Here is a 25,307-nt window from a genome sequence, read left to right on the forward strand (position 1 = left end):
TGGTCTCAAGTTGCAGTGGGGGAGGTTTAGATTGGATATTAGGAAAAACTTTTTCACTAAGAGGGTGGTGAAACACTGGAATGCGTTACCTAGGGAGGTGGTAGAATCTCCTTCCTTAGAGGTTTTTAAGGTCAGGCTTGACAAAGCCCTGGCTGGGATGATTTAACTGGGAATTGGTCCTGCTTCGAGCAGGAGGTTGGACTAGATGACCTTCAGGGGTCCCTTCCAACCCTGATAATCTATGATTCTATGATTCCTTATTGAACCAAGGCCTTATGAGAGTTTAAGATGCATGTTTAAAAATGGCATGGCACTGAACTTGATAAGGGATAACACTGTTGAGCACTAAATAAAGATTTTATATTTGAATATTGATTGTAAGTATCTAAAAATAGTATGTTGACATTGCGGGAAGTGATTTGGAGTAAGTCAAGTTGAATGTGTGTCTTTATTTAATACCTATTATTATTTACTTTGATTGTGCTAACACCCAGAGTGGGCTAAGCACTTTCCAAACACAGAGGACACAGTCCTAAAAAGAACAGAAGAATACACAGTCTAAAAAGACAGACGATTGAGGCATGTAGATGTAGGCAAGAGGGAAGTAATGTTTTTTTCCCTCTGGTAGAAAAAAAAGGAGGGAAGTGGGGGGTTGGGAGGGCGGGGGGAATTAGGAAAGTAAAATATTAAAAGAACATGGAAATGTTTCTACTATTTCAAAATGGGTGGAATGGATTTTTTTTCTCCAGAGCTTTTCATTTCAAGTTTTTTTTCCAATGATCAAAATTTTGTCAAACACAAATTTAGTCTTGGATAAAATTCCATTTTTCAACTCCAAAAATAAAATCTGTCAAAAAATAATCAGCCATACTAACAAGGTAAATAAAAGAAAATTTATAACATGACCTAGAAAGCTTGTTTTTTGTACCTATTGTGCAAGAAGTGGGTCTTCCGGAAATATTTAAATAATGACCAAGTAATGACTTTGCAGAACAGCTCAGCAAGGGTGTTCCATGTATAGGAAGCAGTTTGGAAGACAGTGGGGAAATGGCTGGGATGAAGTAGACAAATGAGGCTTTCAGGCTCACATCATTGGCAGAGCAGAAGGGAAAGAGAGGGGGATGACGCAACACAGTTCAAGGAGGATAATTACAGGAGAGAGGCGCAGAGTGATGAGAAGCCTTGAAAGCCAAATAAGAAACTTGAGGTTGATGTGGTGGAGTGAGAATAATCAGTGGAGAGGTTCAATCAGAATGAAAAGCAAGAAAGATTATGTTTTGTGCAGAGTGGAAGGGGGAGATGTGGTTTTCAGAGAGCCTTAGGTAATTCATCTATGCAGTAATCAGATGGAAGATAAGGGTCTGGAAAAGATTTATCTGGGTGGGGAGAGAAAAGAGCTTTGGTCTTAAAAATGTCATGGAGGAAGAAGCAGTAAGTCAACTGTAACACACAAATAATAATAATTAATAACAACTACTTTAATGTTGTCATGTGCTCCTTGTACATGGACGAAGTAGTAGGTTACAGGGCTGCTATCTCTTTTAAGATACTTTAATGCACTGCCAAGTATGGCTGTTACCAGCTCAGGTAAGTTATGTTGCACATGGTGCAGCCTAATGGGTGAATACTGTAATATAGTTTTAGCATTCCATCATGTCTCCCCCTTTTAGTTTTACCTTTCCCCCATTTAAAAAAAACTAAATGGTCAAGCTATCTTTAATGTTGAGTACGTAGTCTATTAAGTGTCTCAGAATCTTACTGGTTTTCTATACAAGACCTGAATGTGTAACAACTTGGTCCATCCGGCTGTCCATTAGTTGCAACGACTGGGTGTGGTCTGTTCAGAATCATTTAGTCTTCTTCTTGTTCTGCATCTGTCATCCGTAGAGTTTGCTCCATTGATTGTTCTTTCTGAGAAACAAACTGAAGATGTTGATGGTTTCCGTTGAACTCTCCACCATCAGTTTCAATCACATATGATCTGGGCAATGAATTCCTTTTCCTTCTGACAGCTGGAGTTCTCCATCCAGTTTGTCACAAACATAGTCACCAGGTTCTAGATCTGGCCGTTCTCTGAGTGATGTCTAGCATCGAAGTGTTTGTAAGTCCTTTTCGCATTTTTACCCATTTGGCTACTCTCGTCATGTCTGGCCACTTTGGAGACAGATTCTTTTCCAAAGTCAGAACAGTAGTTCTGAATTGTCTTCCCATCAGGAGCTGTATTGGACTCTATCTAGTAGCAGTTATTGGTGTAGATCTATAGCTCAGAATAGCAAAGAATGGATCTTCCCTCTGGGTGAGGAAGAGTGTGGTGGGGGTGTACTTCCCACACTGGCTCTGAGAGGGCTAAGCTGGCCAGGTGGGCCAAATCAGCCAAGTAGGCTGCAAGGCAGGAGAATTAAGGGTGAGAGAAAAGCCCTAATTAGGGGGAAGCTCACCTGTGCAGAAGTGGGTGGGCTAGTATAAAGCCAGGAAGCTGGCAGCAGCAAAGGCAGCTGGGAGGAAGTTTGTAGTCACCCTCTGTTTAGTAGAGAGCAATGGAAGAAACCCAGGGAAAGAGGAGAACTTGGAGGCCTGGGCCTGAAGGAAGGGCATACCTTGAAGAGAGCAGGGTGGAGAAAAGAGCCTATAGGATGCAGGGTAGGAAGCAGCAAATTTTGGGACTGAACAGACCTTGGCTGTGTGTTGTAGGGTCCCTGGGCTGGAACCCAGAATAGAGGGCAGGCCCTGGTTCACTGTGAAAGTTGTAATGGCAGAGCAGTGAACTGGAAGAGTGCCTGGGTCGCTGCAGGAGTGACAGGGTCAGGGCACCACATGCGAGGACTGCTGGATGCTCTTTGAAAAAAAGAGACTTTGAATGACTCCATCCCAGAAGGGGGAAAAACTCTGAGGGTCCTGGCCAGAGGGCTGAGACATGAAGAGGCATCTCCTGCAGTGAGAGTGAGGCTGCAGATGGAGAGAGAAACGGTGTGCAATTGCAGGAAGGGGCATTGCCATACAGCACTAAACCTCAGGAGAAGGAGGCATTCCAGCGGTGAGCAAAGGACCCCATCACAAAGAGGCAGTAGTAACAAATGACTCCAGGCCATAGGCCTGAATGACTTGCTGGATGGTGGCAAGCAAGCGAATTCAACAAGGAAATGTTGCAAACTGGAAAGGCAAGGAGTTCCGTTTTGGTCACGTTAACTTTAAATTGACAGCAAGACAACCCAGAGGAACTGCTGGAGAAAGAGGCTGATGGTGTCAAGGCCAAGGACAGCATTTCAGAAACAAAGAGAAGCTAAGGAGGAGAGTGAAAGTGATCAAGGATATCAAAAGCTGTGTCCTTTTCTATAGGTGTTCTACCTTGTTCACATATCAAATATTTATTATTTTTAAGTCTATGGATGTGATTCAAATACAAATAAAATACTATGGCCATGATTTTACAAAATGGGTGCCTACCATATTTAGATGGCTGATTAAGTGACCTAATTTTCCAAAGTGATAAGCACTAGGCAGCTCCCATTCATTTCAATACATGTTCAGAAGTGCTGAGCACTCAGGACTCTGATGGCATTCCCTTTAGCAGGAGTGCTAAAGATGCTCAGAACTTGAGAAAAGTCCAGACATCTGTTTTTTGAAAGTCTTGAAATATATAGGAAGACAGTGCCTTGAAATGCCAGCAAAATAATTGCTGGTGATAGTATTTAATATACGATTGCATCTGACCCAGTCTACCTCTACCTTTAGAGCTGACAGACAGAGACAAATTCTCCTTGATCAAAAAAAGGAGATGTTTTCAACCAAGTGATTCATTATTATTTTTGCCTTGGAAAAATTAACCTTCGGAAAAAGTGGATTCATTGTTACTTAGAGATTGCCACAGACTGGCAGTGGCTCTTTGTTCCAGCATCAAACACAGATGAAGTTCACACTGATGTCACAAAAATAATGGGTGTAAAATGCAATATCAAAGTTAAAAAAATGGCTTTAAGCGGGCATTTGAACAATAACTTTGTAATGCAAGTGGTGTGTTTGACACTGGTATGCACTACAGCCAATCTGAGCATCTTCTAAGGGTTAACAAAACTTTAAATAATCATTTGCTCTGTTGTACAGGCACTAGAGGGCATGCGCATCTCTTGTTTTGTTACAGCTGGAGAACAGGGCTTGAATTGTCTTTTGGAATGAATAAGGGAAACTCTGGAGTTCCTTTTCAAGAGAGCCTGTTCTCTAACTGTGAAACCTATTGCGGTCAAGCAACAAAATGATGGTGTCAGTGGTCAAGGATACCACCACTTTGGGTGAAATCCTAATTCGAATGGTCTGGGTCACCCAGGCAGTGGTGGCTAAAATTAAAATCAACAAAAAGGCAGAGTATATAAATAGAATATAAATGAACTCCAAAGAAAGCCCTTGACCCTCAGGGCTTTCATCCCCATGTACTTTCTTTTCTTGTACTCAGGAACCTTTAAGAAGCTCAGAGCCAGCCTGGTGTTAGTGTAACTCTCACACCTCCTGGGTGTGGTGCTCTGTCCGATCTAGTGGCACCGAGACCACTTTGAGAGAGAGATTAATGAGTTGGCTCTACAGCCTTAGCTAAGAGCCATGTGGCTTTTAGCTCATACAGTAGAGGCTCATGTATTTAGCTCCAAAGGTCACAGGTTTGACGACGACCGGTGTCTGTCGGTGTTACATTTGCTCCTGTGGCAGAGAGTTGTTGCTCCCTTGAAGTCCAAAACTCTTCAGCCCTCTCTCTTCTTGTTTCTCCCTCGTTATACTTGGGCTTGCTCACAGTAGCCAAGAGGTTTCTCCCATAACTGAAATTTCTCACAGCTGAGCAGTGGCATGGCTGATTTTCCTGTCTACAGGAAAGGTGGATTCTCAACCACTGCCTCCCTGCGTTTTGTGTAATATTTGTAGATCCCTTCCCAGGTGGCACTTGAAAACCTTATATTCACCCTCCTTCTGTTAGGGAAAGTGACTGATTTCCAGCTGCCTTTTAAATTCTGTAATGTGTCAAGAACTCAAGACTCCCCTCTTAAAGTATACAAGATTAATGATCAGTTACACTCTGATGGGTAGAGAATATGTGCATCTTTGCTTTTACTTAAGGACCTATAGAAACCACTGCCTCCTTTCTGGAGAAGTTTTTAAAAGATCCTTGATTTATGCCGCAAGGCCTCAATTTAAGCAGTGCTTGAGCACATGCCTACCTGTAAGCATATCAGTAGTTTGACTGACTTTAGTGGGATTACTCACTGACTTAGACTTAGGCCTTGTCTACACTAGCGAGCTTACAGAGGCACAGCTGTACTAATGCAGCTGTAAGATCGCTCATGTAGCCACTCTATGCCGCTGGGAGAGAGCTCTCCAAACAACATAATAAAAACACCTCAGTGAGTGGCAATAGCTATGTGGTGGGAGAAGCTCTCCCACCGACATAGTGCTGTGCACACTACCACTTATACCGTTGAAACTAAAGTTGCTCAGGGGTGTTTTTTCACACCCCTGAGCGACGTAAGTGTTTCCAGAATAAGTGGTACTGTAGATACGGTCTCAGACACATGTTTAAGAACATGACAGAAAGGGAGCCTTAGTTTTTGACTGAGCATTGACTCAGATGTTCTACCTCATTACTCTCCCTTTGCCAGCTGTTCAGGGGTAGGAAGTAAGTGTTTCAGAGGGAGTTGGTTACTGGGGTCTGCTGGTGCTAGGATATGCCCTCTGCATCTTGTGTGGTGAACACCAACATGACAAGGACAATCTTTTCAAATGCTGAAACTAGTCACAGCTAGCCCGAATGAAAGTATGTGTCTATACTGCAATTAAAATCCCCTGGCTGGCCCGTGCCAGCTGACTCAGGCTCACAGGGCTCAGGCTAAGGGGCTGTTTGATTGCAGTGCAGATGTTTGCACTCAGTTTGGAGACTGGGCTCTAGGACACTGCAAGGTGGCAGAGTCCCAGAGCTTGCGCTACAGCCTGAGACTGAATGTCTACAACACAGTTAAACAGTCCCATAGCCCAAGCCCCACAAGCCCAAGTCAACTGGCATGGGCCGGCCACAGGTGTATAATTGCAGTGTAGTCATACCCTAAGAACATATCAATCTTGAACAAGTTAAGAATAGAACAAACTGGGGTCCTCTTCTTCTCCAAGAGACAAGCACACATACAGTGCTGCTAGAGAGCCAAAACAAAAATTGTTCCTATTCTACTTCAAATATAAAAATAACTGTCTGCTTCACATATGAAACAGAGAGTGGAGACTAGTTTAGCTTACACTACAGTTCTTATCTTCCTTTCTTCAGTAATGACAGAAGGGGAAAAGACATTTTTTAATATAATCTTCCTAATGTGCCACAGAACACGGAAACAATTTAGCGATTGGAAACATGTTTACTTACTGACTGATTACTGAGATAGAAATTTAATCCAAGATGTAGCTCAGTGTTCACTGGCTTCTAGCTACTTCCTAACTTGTACCAGGGCTCCCACTAGTAATATCAAAGTAATGATCATGTGTCTTCTCCATCCCCTAATAAAATGATGGAACGGAGTCTGGTGCATCTTCTGACAATACAATCATTGACTGAAGACCTTTCAGAGATTAGAAATAGGCATCCTCTCTGCAGCAGACCTACACAGCTGTGATTCCAAATATTGTTAAAACAATCTTTTAGGCTATGTCATTGAGTAAGGCCTGGATCCTGCAAGCTGTTCCATATGGATGGATTTCTGCACGCACGTGAGCAGTGTAAACTTAAATGGGTCTCTTCCACCAGCGTGGTGCAGATTGCAGGATTGGGAGCTTGATTAGTATGTCAATAAATATCAAGAGACAACATAGTGCCTCTAAACTTATACAGAAATTAAATGTTGCATGCAGTAGTGTTACAGCCATGTCTGTCCTAGGATATGAGAAAGACAAGGTGTGTGAGGTAATATCTTTTACTGGACCAACTTCTGTTGGTGGAAGGTACAAGGTTTTGAGCTTCACAAAGCTCTGAACATTACTTATGCCACCAGAATTTGGTCCAATATTACCTCACCTACCTTGTCTCAGTAATTAAAGATATTTTAAACTAAAAATTGTATACAGGATATTCTAGTAGTATTCTGACAAATTGAAAAAAAAAGGGAAAAAATAACTCAAATACATGAATAATGATCAATATCAATGAATACAGACACTTCAAGAGAAATACATACACTAATTTAAACAAAAACTATGATGTGACACAGTGATAGATCATTTCATAGGTTAATACCGCCACTGGGCATAATCTTCCCGATGTTTAACTTATCATATTGTCCATTTCTTGGAAGGAATAAAGAAAAAGATTTTCCTCAAAGAAACCAAGACTGCAATGAAAAACATATGTCTACAGAGAAATATTCTCAACAGTAATCTTTGTAATTTTATACTACTATCAAATGTGTTTAAATACAATGCAAGTTGGGGCTGTGTTAATTACTCCAGAGTCATTCAGACATGAAGTTTAGAAGCTGAGATGATTTGGTCGTCAACCACAAAATTGGATTCTGAATATATCTGAACAATAACTTATTTATCATGCTCTGTAAATTAGATATGTTTGCTTAAAAGTTTCCATGGGCTGTTTCATGAAAACAAAAACTAAGAAAAAATACTTCACTGCACTGTGCTAATCTGATCAACAGAAGACAAGTGATACAGTTCTGGGGTGATGTGAAAAGCTCATGCTCTGTCCGGACTCTTCCAAAAAAGGCTGTACCACACACACACCAAAATGGCTGAGACCACTGAAGTCAACGGGAGTTTTCCATTGACTTCTACGGGGACAAGATTTCACTCTAAAAATCACTGATTTAAAGAACTCCTTCACAAGTATAGTCAGGCTACCTCTCTCAAAATGGTTAATTTTGCCATTTTTTTAAAGGAAGGATTTTGTCTCTGAAAACAGTAAAATTCAGTACAGCTTGATTAGTGGAGGGGGGAAGTAGCAAATGTAGGCTTCGATTCAGCAAGCTACTAAGTGTGTGCACAATTTAGAGCATGCATACGTTAGTTCCATTGAAGTCAATATAATCTTGCTCAGGCTTAATTTATCACATTGTCAGTTTCTATTAAGTTAGAACAAATTAGTTTTTCCTCAGAAAAAACAAGGCAGTGGCAAAACACAAGTTTAGGGAGAAGTATTCCCAGCAATAATCTTATAATTCTACCAAATCTGTGGAAAACAATGCACTTTGGGGCTGTATTACTTTTGTACGAGAGACAAGATAGGTGAGGTAATATCTTTTATTGGGCTAACTTATGTTGATGAGAGAGACAAGCTTTTGAGCCACACAGAGCTTAGTGTAGGCTCAAAAGTGTCTCTCTCTCATGAACAGAAGTTGGCCCAATAAAAGACAGTACCTTCACCCTCTTTGTCTCTCTAATATCCTGGGACCAACAGGGCTACAACTCTTATGTTTCTAAGATCATTCATGCACAGTGCTAAGATTCTAAGGAGACATCTTTGAAATCAGGAAGGTACTGAATATTGTATGCAACTCAAGTCAATGGGGCTACTTGTGTGCTTAAAGTCATGAGCATGTTATGAGCATGTTTAAATACTTTGGTGAATCAGTGCCTTAAGTTCCCACAACTTCATGGCTTTGTACTTTTGTGCATTTTCATTTTGATAATGATGTGGTAATCAACAACAACACTACAGTTTCATTAAAATTTTCAGTGAAGTTTTAAAATAAAAGATTAATTTTACAATCAAATTTTAATCAAGATTTTAAAAGCCAACTACTTTGTCTCAGCTCAGTGCTACATCATAGTACAGTGTAACTGGAATAAAAGTAGCATACAACAACGTATTTCTGCATTACACTTCATATAAATGATATTTAAGTAGGAGAACTGGATGGTCCAGAAGACTGAAAATAGTATATTGGGCCTTTTACTTCTAAACCACCAATTTAAAACCAGATTAAATTGCTAGGGATCAAAAACAATCATCACCTGAAGGTAGCTTTGTGGCCTGTATAAAAAAATTTGGTTCACTCAGGTCAATTCAGGCTCGGCAAGTATGCACAGTGAAGAACTCATTGCCATAACAGGAATCCTTTTTGGCAGCCTCAGCTCCGAAACAAAATCTGAATGGATAGGGAGATCAAACTATCACCCACAGAAATGGCCTGTATAGAACATCACATCAATGAGGGAGTGTGCAGGAGTTTGCATTGCTGCAACCCATACTGTATCTGTTATCTGAATAAAAAGAAAACTTCAGTTTGCCAATGCACCTACTTTCACAAGAGCTGAATGGGCGTAGGTAATTGTTTTAAAGAGAGGGAAAACAACTTCCATTGAAACTTCTTTTAAGAGGATTTTGATATTTATTCTGATTTCTGATATACTCACAGTAGGATTTCCATATTGGAGGCTGGTATTCTTCAGCATCTAGAATTTTAAAAAAAGAAGAAGAAATCAATTGGCCACTCAGTCAAACTGTAGAGACCACAGCTTTTCAGCAATATTCCCATTTCCTTCTCAAAAGAACTGCATGTTTATTTACAGTACACTTCTAGATGTTAGAGAAGAATATCACTTTCACTACTTATGGACTCAATATCATTTTTACAAATTATTAAAATATGACAGAATTAATTTCTTACCAATTTTCACATAGCTCCTTTTCTCACAAATATATTTAAAGTAATTAACTTGATTGGTCAGCTAGGGAGGGAGTTCAAACAGTATTTACTTGGCTTGGCATAATAAAACAAATTATAATTTGATTTCAGATCAGGTTTTTAACCTATTTATCATGGCTTTAAAGTAAGTAACATGCCAATAAATGTGTGTGACTCAGACTGGACTCTGATGTGTTCAGATCCAATGATTCCAACATGGATGATTCAATTAATTTTCTTACATTTAATCAAATGTGATTTACAAATTTTCCAGAAACTGCATCAGCAATAAAAAAATGTACAGTGGAAAAACTGCAACTGAATGTAAAAGACTAAAATTATTATCAAAGAACAGACCAACACAGGAGACAAAAAGCTGATGTTCTGTGTTACCAAAAGCATTACATGATGCCCCCAGGAAAGTTGTTGGAAGTGGGAATTGAACCTTAGACTTCGAGATCTAAAAGCATGAGCCTTTACTACTTGAACTAAAGGCTGTAGTAGGCTCATATAAATATCCCAGCCACCAACAGCAGAGGACAGAGTGTCATACTGACTGGGCAAGCCTGCTACACCCTGGGCTAACAGACTTGTGTATTTTAGCTCATGTTTTAAAGGTTCATGCTTTAATATCCAGAGATCCCAAAGTACCCCACTGTCAACAACCTACCCAGCTTGAATACTAACAGTTAAATATACAGCTACTTCTAAAGGGGTCATGTATACTAGTTTGGCACAAAACTGTCATATTGTTAAACACTGTAAACAGTCATGTAGGGGTGTCATTAATCTTCCAAATAAAAAGATGCAAGCTAATTAAAGTATTTGATATTTACTAAACTCCCACTCGAGTTATGCTAATGTAATTAAGTTATATTTTAACAGCTCACTCTCCCTGTCTATTTATAAATACACACATTTTATATACCTCCATGAAAAAATTTGTTTACTGGCAATGTTAATGATTAACTACAGTATGCCACTTTTAACTACTTTGTTTTTAAAAAGAGAAAACCTAGCAATTATCACAGTTATTGCCTGGGATAATAACCTGCAACAATTTGCAGATATATTGCTCATGAAGTCCACTAGACTTGAATTTCAAATAAATCCACTTCATCTGTTGTAGATAACACTGCCAAATTTAAAGGGCTTTCAGATCAAAAGAGGTGCATATATTAGAGCAATGTGAGGGTAACTAGCTTTCTACTTCATTATAATTGGTAATTATTTTTTATATTATGTGAAGACATTAATATGAAAACAGTGAGTTTTATTTAAACTTGCAAGTATAGAAAAACCACTCATTTTTCCCTATGAGATTACACTTATAAATACATTCTTTTTCCAGGTCTTCTGTATAACTGGTTCTTCACATATTGTTCAACACAATGCAACTTAATAACATGAATCACATACAATACTTTGTCAAAAACTTTATTCTTTTCTCTGGTCTTTGCATACACAGGGTCAGTGGAGAAACAAAATCTGACATACAATATAGCAGAGGATCTGGCCCCATGCATTTTATTACTGAGTTTATATCCACCTCCACGGCTTGCTTCCTAAAAATTTTCTGCATTTCCCAGAACAAAATCTGCTTTACTAATTGAGCAATATTTTCCATTAACCTCTTTAACCATTAAGGTAACAATTATTGGTTTATCTATGATATTGATCTGGGAAAAAGAAAGCCTATGAATTGTTGGGTGAGAAAGTATACACAGTTTGGACAGATGGAAAGACACAGGTACTAGAACTAGGGGTGATGGGGGTGTGGCAGCACCCCAGGGCTTGAAGTGGTTTCCATTATATACAGGGTTTACAGTATGTCTTTCAGCACCCAACCCCCCCTCCTCCCAATACAAATTGTTCCATCACCTCTGCTTACAGATGAATGTTAGCTGTAGCAGCAGAAAAAGCAAAGTGAATCAGGTAATGTTCTTGTACATAAAAAAGGCTATAAATGTTTATAAACTGCTTGACACGGTACAGTCTAGTTTCAAACTGATTTGTGGTATGGAGATAACATTAGTCAATGTAAAGGACAATCTTCTCACTTGCTGATTATGTCAGATCTGTCAGGCTGTTGGCCCTGAGGGGAGGGGGATAGATTCACTCCTCAGTGGATGAAAATGTTCCTGAGTGGGAGCTCTCAGCAAGTGGTGAGGAGCACCTACGTCCCTTTACTAAGAGACTCTAATGCATGACACTGCAGAGTTCCATCCTGCTCCTCCAGGTGTTTATCATATAGTATACATGACTCATATAATAATGCCTACCATTCACACAGTGTAAATACTATCAGTGTTATTTACTGTCAAACCATGATGGATGATATTTCATGGCATAGGTCTTTGGGGAAGAGATGGACATCTGGTTTAAACTCAATCCAGAGCAACAATGTTCCTGTTTCTGGCTCAGGGATACATGTAATGGAATTCACAGGTAGAATCTGTCCATTAACAGGGGGTGAATCCACTACTAATAGGACAGTGCAGAATTCAGGTATCATGCAAGGCTGCTCTCAACATGGCTCAGGGTATCTATTGCTATCTCTGAATTATTTGGAAAGTGTCTCCCCCCATGTACCTAACTGTAATCATACAAGTCCCATCATCACTTGCAAGCTAGATTATTGTAATCCACTCCTTTTTGGTTTCCTGGCCCCATGGATGCTACTCATACCATTAGCTACTTCATTTTTGCCTCTATTTAGCAGAATAGAAAACTGGTCATATCCATTCTCCACAAACAGTAAGCAAGCCAAGAGATAATCAACAATCAAATTTTGAAATGTAAGACCTTACATATTGCAGATTTTCCCCCCTCTTATTTCATATGTGAAGTGAAATAACCTGGGTTGTTCTTCACTTTTCACCATCAGGTGAAACCTGGTTTGGATCACTGGAATATTGAGATCGTCTATCAGATTTTGGGTGATCCCCTCAGTTACTTTATGACAATTTAATATTCTTTGTTTCTGTCTATTTTTTATAGATGCAGGTGGTTTGAAGAGAGACCACTGAATCCAGGTTTCATGTCATTTTTTTAAATAGTGCCCAAGTTGAAGGAAGGTGAGGGCCTATTAACATTAGCTTTGATCACAGTAATTAGGTGCTGATTGGATAATAATAATATGCAAAAATAAATGTGCTGACATATTCCTAGAGGTAGTAAATGCTTGTTTTCTATTGCTGTTTTATTGAATGACCCACACTTTCAATAAGTATTTGGGACCTAATTTCAGAAAATGAGCCAAGTACTGTGTTACAAATAAGGCTGACACTAGACATCACTTAAAAACCAGTGAAATGTGAAACAATCACAAAATGTCAGAGGGTCAACTCTAATACAAACATTTTGGAGTTTAGAAAAGCTGACTTTGAAAGACTAAAAAATGTCCAGAGGATTTTATTTGAATTCTTTATTATATTGGGAATGTACTACAGAAGGGGGAACATAAATTTAATAAAAAGAGCTGGAAAGACTAGAAATGGCAACAGATACTCACATAAAGAATACTAACAACAATATTGCTTATCAAAGGCTTTGAAATACAACCAATTTGGAAGACAAATATTTATTATAACTAAAAAACTATCCAGAACTAGTTAAATGGATAATAGAGAGAACAAAAGAAATGCTGAATGCTGACTTCAGAAAATATTTCAACAAATCAAAGGATTCTCGATATACAGTAGTTCAGTCATATAAGGCAGAAAAAATAGTGGAGAAAATTGGTCAAATAAAAATGATACTGGAAAACGGGAATGAGGAACGGCAGATTAGTTCTACAGTTAATTTGCTTTAGTCTTCACAAAGAAGAAATAGAATAAAAACTGCTTAAGAAAGATATTTTCATGTAAGGCTGAAGGAGAAGAATAGCAGTTGAATAAATATGAAGCTTACAGTGAAAGAGCGTATGAAAGGTTTTAGACAGCTTTAAGATACAAGATCCATGTAACAAGGTTTTTTTTTTTTTTGTAAATTAAAGAAAACTAAAGACAAAGGGCCAACATCTTAAACTAATGATGTTTGGTAAATGAGGGACAACCTGTGAAAAACAAGACTTGAGGTCCATATTCAAATTTTATTTGCGCAGCAACCACCACCCCTACAAATTATAGACCTAAATAATTATTTTATTGCAACTGTAGTAATTATGCAAGACACACAACTGTGTATGTGCTATAATGCATGGACTTCATGTCTCATTTTTTTCCATGCATGGACCAGATTTTTATTATGCCACCAAAGACATCACCTATTATTCATTGGAATGTGGTTGAAGAAGAAAATTTGAGGGTTATTTTAATCTAGATTTAGTCTGAATCAATTACTGCAGTTCACAAAGATGGTGATCAATTGTCAAGTCTCAGAAAAAAGTCCATCAGCTTTTTTTTATTGCTCTTCAATTTTGGTGTACGGGAGTTTAAATACCGAACGCTGTGTAGTCAAAGTACATCTAATCCAATGGAAATCAAGCTATACTCTTGATTGTTTTAAACTTTAGGACTGATGACCCATTGGAAAAGAGCTCTAACTGCTAAGATCCATATATGACATGTAGTGAGTGAAAGCATTTCTTACTTAAAGATGTCTTGCCATTGTAGCTTGTCAGGAGTATTGAAAAGAATTCAGTGTACTTCCTCCAAATAGTTTGATATTGACAGTTTAAAATCAGTGCTTCTGGTAATGGATCAAAATTAAATTCTACAGTTACTACTACTGATTATCATCATAGAATCAGGATTTACTCTCTAGTGCACTGGCCTCTTAGCTTTGAAGAGAAATCCACTGTAACTATTTCAGATCCACTTCAAAATAGTTCTACAATTTATCTAATTTCTATCCAGAGGTCCTGTCAATAGGATTGCTTAAAAACTGACAATACTGTCTAAATGATAGTGACAGTATCATTCCCACAAGTATATAAATGGCATAGTAATATCGTTCTTTCTACATTCCAACTAACAGTGGCTCTGTGCAGTGTCCAAACCTGGGTAACTCTGAAATCTTAGTTTTTCCCCAGCAAGTAGGGCTGGGCTCTGTTGCGGAATACGGGCAATCTGTCTGATCAAGGTTTTGTCACCCTGAATAGCTTGTTTGCCATGTTTTGGCAGCTACTATGGAAGAGGAGGAAAAGGATCTTTTTGTCTTTGCCATGGCTTCAATGCAGGCTTATAGAAAATCTTTGTACTTCTGTCTGCCTAAACCTGAATTTTCTGCCATCAGTGCTCCAACTTCAGTCCTCCTCTTTTTCTGACAAATAATTTGAGAACCACAGTGACATGTGGGCAATGGTAAGAAAGAGGCCATTAGGAGTCACTGGGTCAATAACTGGGGCTAGTGTGCAGTTCTAACAACCCACACAATCCACTCCTTCAGTCTCTTGGTTACCATTTTTTGTTTTTTTACTGTTGTCTTCTGAACCAGGGCTAAAAATTTTTTGTTCAATCTCAAAGATTCAGCTTTTGAATATAAATTTTCTGTGAATGAATGATAGATTTTATACAGTTCTACTATAACAGTGTATTATTTAATCTAGGGGTTTTCTTTAAAAATGTGTTATTCAAAATGAGGATGAAGATTAAACTCATGGTTTCTTGTTTACAATGTTCTTCACATTAAATATATATCTACCTTGTCATGCAACTGCTAACTAAAAGGCTGTCTTTCAGAATAGTGAGATTAAACAACACTATTTATTGACAGATTTTTTTTTAAGTAATTGCAATTATAATATACAAATGACTGGAGGGGGCTGGGGAGTGAAGAGGAGACAGTTGCATAAATTTTTCCAACACGTAAGCCATCATTGCATTATTTGTTTTCCACTGTGTACTTACTACTTACCAACAACAAATGTTCATTTTTCACTTCTTATCTAAATTCCTAATGAGAGTACAGAAGGTGGTGAGTGCTTATTATACTTTTGTTTGTTTTAGAGCCTCTGGCAAATTGTATACACACACAAAACTACCTCAGTTCACCATATCACTGCACCAGTTGCAGTAATGTTGGAAACTATTTTAAATATGTAATATTTTCAGATTTTGCTTTGTCATTTGCAGGGTTATTTTACTTACATTAAAGCAGCTGTTATAATCCTATTTGACTTGCATTTTAAGAAAGGCAGTTCTTTTCTTTAAATAATGAATAAACCACACAATCATATGAGAGTCTCACTGAATTCTTAAATCAGACTGTTGTGAAGAGCAAAATGAACTCCCCCCCATAGTTAATAATTAGCAATGGAGCTGTTGAAAGATTTCAATGTGTCACAGACACTGTTTAATGTTTCATGCAGAACACAGAAATGCCCATGCAGAAACCAGCAGTTGAGAGATTTATTGGAAAACTTTCATTTTCATCAGAAAACAGCCATTTTTTAAAAATTAAGTTATGAGAACATGCTTTAACTTATATTTTGGGCTATTAGAGAATTTGACCTCCAGCATAACGTACCAAACAAGAAGCGCCAAATCTGTTTACTTACAGCACAGTTTAAAAATTAGCATGTTCCTTCTGACTTTAGATGTTTCCTACTGTGCTGTTTCCTTTTTTTTTTTTTTAAATCAGCAATAATGTATAATTGAAAGTGTCAAAAATGCTAGCAAAAGGGGTGGAGTTTCATTCTGCACAGTAATTATGCTGAAACGATAAGCTTTTAATAAGAATAATATAAAACGACAGCTATTTTGTATCTTTTGCTTTTAAGCCTACCATAAACTTGGCATTATACTGTTGTATATATCATGCTTATTGGCTCATTCTACTAAGTACAGTCTTTCTAGATTTTCCCTTCTCATTCACTTTGTCATCCTTCTGCTTTAGATTTAAAAAGTAAAAGTATTTTCGCTTACATAAAACACTGCTAACCAGTTCTATAGGGAATTTAATCTGAAGTGATCAGATGTATTTCACAAAAAAAAACAGATTAAAAATACGGATTTTGTGATTGAATTAAATGCAACAACAATAAAAATTACCAAGCACCAAATAGCAAAATGCTGTCAATGTCTGAATAGTAAAATAAGTAACAATGGTACAAACCTACTAGAAGGAAAGGCAACAAGGCCCTACTCTGACAGAAAAAGATTTGCAAGATTATCTGTTTGCTGAAGTGTTAGTGCACTCATTGTTTGTTCAAATGATCATATCCACCTGACCGTAAAAATGTTTTCAAGAGAGAAATATTTTCTTTACTTTTTAAAAATCTTACTTGCTTTTCTGCATAAATAATAAAGTTTATGGAGAACTGTTGAACTTTCAGTGTATAAGTGTCAAAGACAACACTGAGAATCTAATGGTGAGAGGGACTTTATAAAAGCCTCAATGGATGGATAGAAAGAACGAACAGAGGGTAACATTTTCAGAAGTGTCGAAGGCACTAAGGAGCCTATGTCTCACTGATCTTCACAGAATTTAAAATCCTAAGTGACTTAGGAGCTTTTGAAAGTTCTACTCATACTATTCAGTATACAGAATTACCGTCATGCTAAGGCAAATTATAAAAAATATTCTATGTACTGTTTGAAATACTTGTGACTGAAATAACTGCAATAATGCCAACAAATATTCACAATGGTCAGGGTGAAATATTGCAATTAGACATGTTTCTGTTGAAACAGTGTCAGCATATTTCCTGTTCCAGAAACACACTCATAAATTGACACAGTGCCCATTTATCTGACTCAAAGGAGCCAATACATTCCCTGAAAAGTTATTAACCTTTAGCAAAATCCAAATCATTGCTTTTGGTGGCTCTGTTATGTCTGCCATGTGTCATTTTTATCAGCTTTCTCACCAAGGGCGCATTCTTTCTTCTTACTATTCAAGGGTAAATGATGGGGTTGTCCTATTCCTGTAACTGGATTGTGTAAGCTCGCCAACAGCTTTTCAAAGATTATGAACCTTTTACTCTCTCCTACCCACCCATCCATTTACCATTTTTTAGATGTGCACACACAAATATTTTTAAAAGCCTGCACTGCAGATTTAGGGTAATCAGAATACAGTAGAAATCTGCTAATTCACACAGACTGGGAGACCCATTATGAATTAGTGAATTTGCTTAACTGTTTGTTCACTCAATTTGCAACAATCACAAAATATACTGTACTTGGCAAAAACAACTGACCTCAGTGAGATTACTCACATGCTGAAGTACGTTTTTGAACTGGGGGGCTTAATCAGGATTCAAACCTAGGTCTTCAGAGATGAAAGGTACAACCCCCCACGCTCCTCACAGTTAATGGATTTAAAAACAAAAAAAGTTAAGGCTGACAGAAGGAAGTCCTCCTTTGACTTTCTTTTGCATGGGAATATCTTGTAATTTTTGATTGAAATTGCTTCTGTAAACGAGCCTGTAATAAGAAAAGGAGGACTTGTGACACTTTAGAGACTAACAAATTTATTTGAGCATAAGCTTAAGTGAGCTACAGCTCACTTCATCGCTCATGAAAGCTTATGCTCAAATAAATTTGTTAGTCTCTAAGGTGCCACAAGTCCTCCTTTTCTTTTTGCGAATACAGACTAACATGGCTGTAATAGTAGCCTATTATCTGTAGCCTGTAATAGTTAGGAAGAGAAAAGCGATAGCAGGTGCTCTCATAACGTATTAAAATGAGATGAATTCTCATGAATCTTAAATTAGCAATACCTTTCTGCACACTTTACCTTTTTATTTTATTAAAATGGAATTCTTCTTCTTTATGTACAATTTTGTATAAGTGCATCAATCAAGTTGATAGCCAATTAAATTAATTATTAGTTGATGTGGCGTTAATGTTTGTATTTGATTGATCATTATCAGCTATCACTGAAGCTGAGCCGTGCTTCATACTTTCTTAGATGGAAATGAAGATTTTACAAGTCTTCCTATAGTACAGGGGTGGGCAAACTTTTTGACCCAAGGGCCACATCTGGGTGGGGAAATTGCATGCAGGGCCATGAATGTAGGGCTGGGGCAAGGGCTTGGGTGCGGGAGGGAGTTCAGGGTGTGGGTGCAGTGTGCAGGAAGAGACTCAGAGCAAGGGGTTGGGGAGCAGGAGGGATGTGAGGAGCAGGAAGGGGTGTAGCAGGGGGCTCAGGGAAGGGGGCTGAGGTGCAGGAGGGATGCAGGGTGCTCTGACCCAGAGCTGCTTACCTTGAGTGGCTCTGGGGTGGCAGCAGCACACAGTGGGGCTAAGGCAGGCTCCCTGCCTGCCCTGGCCCCGTGCTGCTCCCAGAAGCAGCTGGCACCATGTCCCTGTGTCCCCTGGGGGAGGGAGTGCAGAGGGCTCCACGCGCTGCCCTCATCTGTGGCTACCCCCCCACGCCCTGCTCCCATTGGCTGTGGCTCCCTGTTCCCAGCCAACGGGAGCTGCAGGGGGTGGTGCCTGCAGGCGAGGGCAGTGCATGGAGCCCTCTGTCCCCCTTCTCCCCCCAGGGGCTGCAGGGATGTGGTGCTGGCCACTTCCAGGAGTGGCATGGGGCCAGGGCAGGCAGGCAGCCTGCCTTAGCCCCACGGCACCACGGGGCTGGCAATCCTGCGGGCCGGATCTGAAGCCCTGACAGGCCGGATCCAGCCCACAGGCTGTAGTTTGCCCACCCCGGTATAGTACCTGTAAAATTTCTGTATCCTGTTGTTAAACCTAAACCCAGTAATAAGATCCTGGTCAATATAAACATATGTCATAAAAACATTAATATGAATACACATTCTTCCATACAACCATAGCAATCAAACTACTAATATATTGGAAAATTGTTGGAACAGCATTACACATCATTTCCTTTTGGAAAAAACATAGTTTATCCCATAGTGTCCTTACTCAGTAGTAATTTTAATTGCCTTATGAAAGTCTGTAGTTCTTTCAGAAACCTTTTACAACTGAACAGCACTTTTATTACTGCTAAAGAGATCTTATAGTATCATAATGTAGCAATATGCCATCTGAACTGAACAGAAAAATTTTTGGAATACACTTATTTAACGTTTTCTGAAAGTGTAGTTGAAAGGAACCAATATTCTCATACTTTTCACAACCATCTGTGACAGATATGACAATATCCTTGACAAACCCTACTGAAGTAAGTTAAATTTTATTGAAAAAAGTTTAAGTATTTTAGGAATTCATTATATTAAAAATGCAAGTATTTATGTACTATTGAGAGACTGTATGTATTTCCATGGGGAAGGGAGCCCTCCAGGTTCTAAGAAAAGTGGCGGGGTGGTTAAGCAAATGCACTCAAATTGTAACACCTCAAGAGAGCTACCACCAGCTGAAGAGAAGCTTGGATACACAGATTCAAACTGAATTCTCCAGAATGATTTTTGGTTAAATAGCCGGAATTAAAATGGACTCAGGGCCTGCTTTCTGATCCAGCAAATGGACAGGACCTCTGGTCAAAGGGGGGACCCAATCCTAGGGAAGGGTTGGAAGGACTATAACCAATCAGAGCCCTCGCTGGACTTCACGGATGATCTGTGCTAAGCTTATTAGCATAAATTTAGGTTATTTTATTGTTTTGATATGTTTTCACCTTAGGAAAAGAAGTGTTTGCTTAGAAAGAGATGTGTGGTAAGTTATAACTGTTGGCAATTACCTTGCCTCACATCTCTGAGGACAGAAGGATTTTGGGAAACAACACAGTGTAGGCAGGGAACTGTTCATCCTGGAGAAACCCTGGTCAAAAGGGAGAGAGACATGGGTCTCTGCCTGAGAGAGATGACAGCTGAGGAGCTGGGACCCTAGTTTGGGTGCCCTTGCTGGACAATAGAGGGGGAAATACAGATGCAGTTGCCCTGAACTGTAACACCATTCATTCTTGTTTTAGTCACTTGCTATAGAGAGCTCATTGTCAAAGTGCTACCCAAAATGTTAACTGGTTTAATGGGAGTTACGTGCCTAAAATTTCACAGTGAAAATTAATTTATGTCACCTTGAGAAAATGCTTCAGATCAACTCTCATCTGTATCAGCAATGACACAATGTATTTCAAAGTCATTAGGGACAAATCCTGCAAGGTCTTGAGAACCTTCAAATCCCATTTACTCAATGATAATTGAAGGTGCTCATCATCCATAGAATTCAAAGTCAGAAATGACTCTATTCGTTCATTTAGATTGGTTTGTTATAATGAAGGGAGATGCCTGAACAATGTTTCTGTACCCACATGATATAACACTATACTTCAAACCAAAGTATATCCAAAATTTGACTCAGAGGATTGAATTCAATCCTCAGTTGTACCTATGTAATACTACTGCCTTCAGTAGCATGCATGAGAGCAAGTGAGGGCAGAATCTGGCCATTATGAATATGTAAATGCAGTGTGAAGTCAGTTTAACATCCTAGTTCCCTGTTCTGCAAGTATAAAAAGGTGCATCTAGGCCAAGTATGTAACGCATTTAGCTATTTTAGAATGCATAGAGATTCTCTGTGGTAGATGACTACATTTAAATAAAGTGGACTCAAAGTAAGGTCCTCAACTATACAACTGGATTTTGCTTTTTTATAATGAGTTAGAGAGTAATTGTTTATTTTTATAAAGAAAACAGAAGTTACGATTTCTCATGGTAACAGTTTTTTGGTTGTTTTTCCCCTTGTGAGTCGCTGAATAAAACACTTCTGTGACTGAAAAGTTGTTTCTCAAAAGAAACTTGTACATTCTGAACATATACTCAAAAGACTGCCAAGTAAGTATTTAAAAAGGTTATCTATCAGATTTTTGATCATAAGCTTAGTTTAGTTAACAGCAAGAAAAATACCCTCTTCCTGTGAGATGTGTTTTGTTTTGCTTTTTTTAAAAAAAGATAGGCATATAAGCTACAAATTCCAGCAGACCCTGTGACTCATCCTACCAAAGCAGTTTAGTTTAAAGTCAATTGGTTACGAACACAAATTAAATACATCATGGAATCTGGGAGAGATGCCATGCTTGGACGCCCAGTGGGAAAACCTCGCCCATGTGGCCAGGTAAATCAGTCTGGTTGAGGGCTTCCTACTCCCCAGGACTCCTTCTGAACAGGTCTGTTCCTTGGGGTTCAACCATGCAGCATCCATGCTGAGAGGTGGAGGGAGTCAAGGTTGGAGTGTAGGGGCCGACCATGGTCCTGTGACAGCAGGTCCGGGAGGTTGGGCATGGGCCAGGGACAAGCTCATGAGCGTGCCGAACCAATGTTGGTGAGGCCATGCCAGGACAATCATGACAACCTGAGCTTTGTCTCTCTTGATCTTTGCCAGGACATTGTCGATGAGTGGAATTGGAGGGAACACGTACATCAGTCTCCCTGACCACAATGTGAGGAAAGCATCAGAGAGGGAGCCATTGCTCAGACCTTGCCCAGAGCAAAACCGGTGGCATTTCCTGTTCTACCTGGTAGCAAAGAGGTCCGCTTGGGGAGTTCCCCACCTTTGGAAGATCATGCAGGCTACCCTGGATGGAGCGACCACTTGTGGTGAGAGGAGAAGTCCCTGCTGAGCTGGTCCGCCAACGTATTCTTGACACCGGGAAGGTGACAAGCTTCCAGGTGGATTTCGTGGCTGATGCCAAAGTCCCATAGATGGAGTGCCTCTTGACAGAGAGTCAATGAGTTTGCTTCCCCTTACCTGTTGATGTACAACATCAAGGCTGTGTTGTCCGTCAGGACTTGTACCACCTTGCCTGACAGGTGGGGCAGGAAGGCACCGCACGCCAGCCGGACTGCTTGGAGCTCTTTGACGTTTATGTGCAACTTTGCCTCCTCCGGGGACCACATTCTGTGTCTGGCGGTTGCCAAGATGTGCACCCAAGCCGAGGTCCAAGACGTGCACAGCTCGATGCAGTGAGGGGGGTTATCGAACGGAACCCCTTCCAGAATTGTCCTGCAGTCATTCCACCATCGCAGCAAGGTAAGCATAGCCTAGGAATGGTAACAATCTTTTCCAGGGGATCCCGGGACTGGTAATAGACCATCCCCAGCCATTGTTGTAGGGGCCGCACCCGGAGCCTGGCATGGCAGACCACGTAAGTGCATGTTGCCATGTGACCCAGGAGACACAGACAGACCCTGGCTGCAGACAGAGGGAACATGGAGACTTCTGTGATGAGGTTCGTCTATGCGTGGAACGTTTCCAGTGGCAAGAATGCCCTGGCGCAGATCGAGTCGAGGACTGCTCCAATGAACTCTATCCTCTGCACTTGCATGAATGCGACTTTTTGTTGCTTACCAGTAGGCCCAGAGAGCAGCACATGGCCTGAATGACATGACATCCCTTTGGACTTGAGACCTGGAACTGCCCTTGACAAGCCAGTCATCGATGTATGGGTAGATCTGAATACCCCGGCGCCTGAGGTAAGCCACTACCACCAACATGCACTTGATAAACACTCTTGGTGCTGTTGCCTGGCCGAATGGGAGGACTGTAAACTGGTAGTGGTGGGGCCCCACTGTAAGCCGGAGGAAAAATCTGTGTCCTTGAAAGATCGCTATGTGGAAGTATGCGTCCTTCAAGTCAAGGGCAGCATACCAGTCTCCTGGATCCAGGGAAACCATGCAGAACTTTACTTCTTTAGGTACTTGTTGAGGTCTCGCAGGTCCAGGACGGGCCATAGACTGCCCTTGGCCTTTGGGATTAAAAAAGTACCGGGAATAGAACCTCTTGTTCCTGTACTTGAGAGGAACTTCTTCCATCGCACCCAGCTGTAGTAAGCCCTTTACCTTCTGCGCGAGGACTCTTGTGAGAGGGGTCCCTGAAAAGGGATAGGGAAGGCAGGTGTGAAGGGGGCGTAGAAAGGAACTGGATGGTATAACCCTGTTCCACCATGCTGAGGACCCATTGGTCTGAGGTTATAGCCTTCCAGGCAGGCAGGAAGAGGGAAAGGCAGCTGGAGAACACAGGGAAGGATGGATCTGGGGAATAGTCTGGTAGGTCGCCCTTGGGCGCACCCTCAAAACAACCGTTTGACCCCCTGCTTATTACGGGTTGAGCCTGACTGGGCAGAGGGTGGAGGCAGGTGGCTTGGGCGGTGCTTTTAGCCCTTGGTTCATTTATGGGGCTGGTCCTGCCGTGGCTGACTTCCCTGGCTCAGCAGCTGCTGCAATTTGAACCACTTATGCACCGCGGCTGGGACGTAGAGACCAAGATTTTTAGGATGGTGCGGGAGTCCTTGAGGCCATGCAATTTGCTGTCTGTTTGCTCTGCAAATAGGGCCTGGCCGTCGAAGGGCAGGTCCTGCAATGACTGCTGAGCCTCAGTGGACAACCCAGAGAGGAGCAGCCAGGAGGCTCGCCGCATGGAGACAGCAGCAGCCATGGTGCAGGCAGCAGCGTCCATGGCATTGGACGCTGCCTGGAGGCCCACCCTGGCTGTGCTCATGTCCTCATTGAGGATCGATTGGAACTCCTTCTTGGAAGCCTCAGGGAGCCACCCTTCGAACTTGGCCATGGCTTGCCACATATTGAAGTCATGGAGGGCTTGGTGGTTGGTCACTCTCAACTGAAGGCTGGAAGACAAATAAACCTTACATCCAAGCAGGACCAGGAGCTACTATGAGCCGGTTGCCAGGAGGATCGTCCTGAGTACGGCGACGTTCCTTTTGGATACGGGTGATGACGGCCCAGCGATGGGTGGTCTCTGGTACCTGATCAGTACCGGGATCGGTACCAAGCCTTTGAAGATGGTCAGGGCTGGTCCCAAAGTTCTTGCCAGGTGACATGTGCCTCAGAGGGTCTCCGCCAAACTACCCGCGAGGTACACCTCTAGTCCCTCGATCAGTGCCCCTGTGGTGTGGGGACCAAAGAGGGCTCTGCTCAGTCTGCCTCTCCCGTCCTGAGGTGGGACGGCTACGGGTGGGCGAACACTGGTGGGACGTCTCTCTCGATGGGGAATGGTTCCACTGAACAGGGACACACACGTAGGTCTTAACGTGGGTTTCCCCCCAGACCAGGTTACTGCAGGAGCAGGTGAGGGCGGCACTGGGAGCATCAAGATCTCCTGAGCTGCTTGAAGGGCTTTAGGGGTCAACGGCACTTGTCACTTATGTGCTCCTTGCCTAAGCATCTTAGGCAGCTGTGTATGTGAATCGCTGACGGGCATAGACTGCAGCGATTGCAGGGCTTAAAGCCTAGGGACCAGGACATGCTCTGACCCTCGGCTGGGTCCCGTTGGGGACTAACAGAGAATTTGAGAACTATTACTAAGGGTAACTAAGAAAATGACTAACAATATATAGCTATTTTACAGGATTTCAAAGTTTGCAAGAACAGAGAAGAAATCAATGCTAGCTGAAGCAGCAGATGTTCCAGCACCATCACTAGCAGCAAGAAGGAACTGAGGGTGGGGGGAGTCGGCGGTGCCCCTTATACCGCGCCATGCGGGCGCCACTCCAGAGCATGCCAGAGCTGGTCCCCTACAGATACTGCTGAGGGAAAAACTTCTGACATCGGTGCATGTGGGAAACATACACACCTAATATGGAATGGACATGAGCAAGCACTCGAAGAACTAGGCAAAAGCTAGATGAGCTACCCCCTGGAAGACCTCTACATACCCCCAGGGGTATGTGTACCACTGATTAAGAATCACTGGGCTAGATCAATTTAATTTAGGTATTTAGATTATTTTAACGCATCAGCCCTTTTGAATGTTTACCAGCCTTCCAAATACAAAGTTACGAGTA

At 40.9% G+C, this 25,307-nt stretch overlaps 1 protein-coding gene across 4 annotated transcripts in view; it reads right to left on the minus strand.

Moving 5' to 3' along the window:
- Positions 1–25,307, minus strand: part of CHN2 (chimerin 2) — a 206,746-nt gene that overhangs the window by 116,688 nt on the left and 64,751 nt on the right. For all 4 annotated transcript variants that reach the window (XM_073333598.1, XM_073333599.1, XM_073333600.1 and 1 more), the window contains exon 2: positions 9,382–9,420. In XM_073333598.1, coding sequence (XP_073189699.1) covers positions 9,382–9,420 — 39 coding nt within the window. The remainder of the gene's footprint in view (positions 1–9,381; positions 9,421–25,307) is intronic.

This window comes from Lepidochelys kempii, chromosome 2 (assembly GCF_965140265.1).
Source record: "Lepidochelys kempii isolate rLepKem1 chromosome 2, rLepKem1.hap2, whole genome shotgun sequence".
In the NCBI taxonomy this organism is placed as follows: domain Eukaryota; kingdom Metazoa; phylum Chordata; order Testudines; family Cheloniidae; genus Lepidochelys; species Lepidochelys kempii.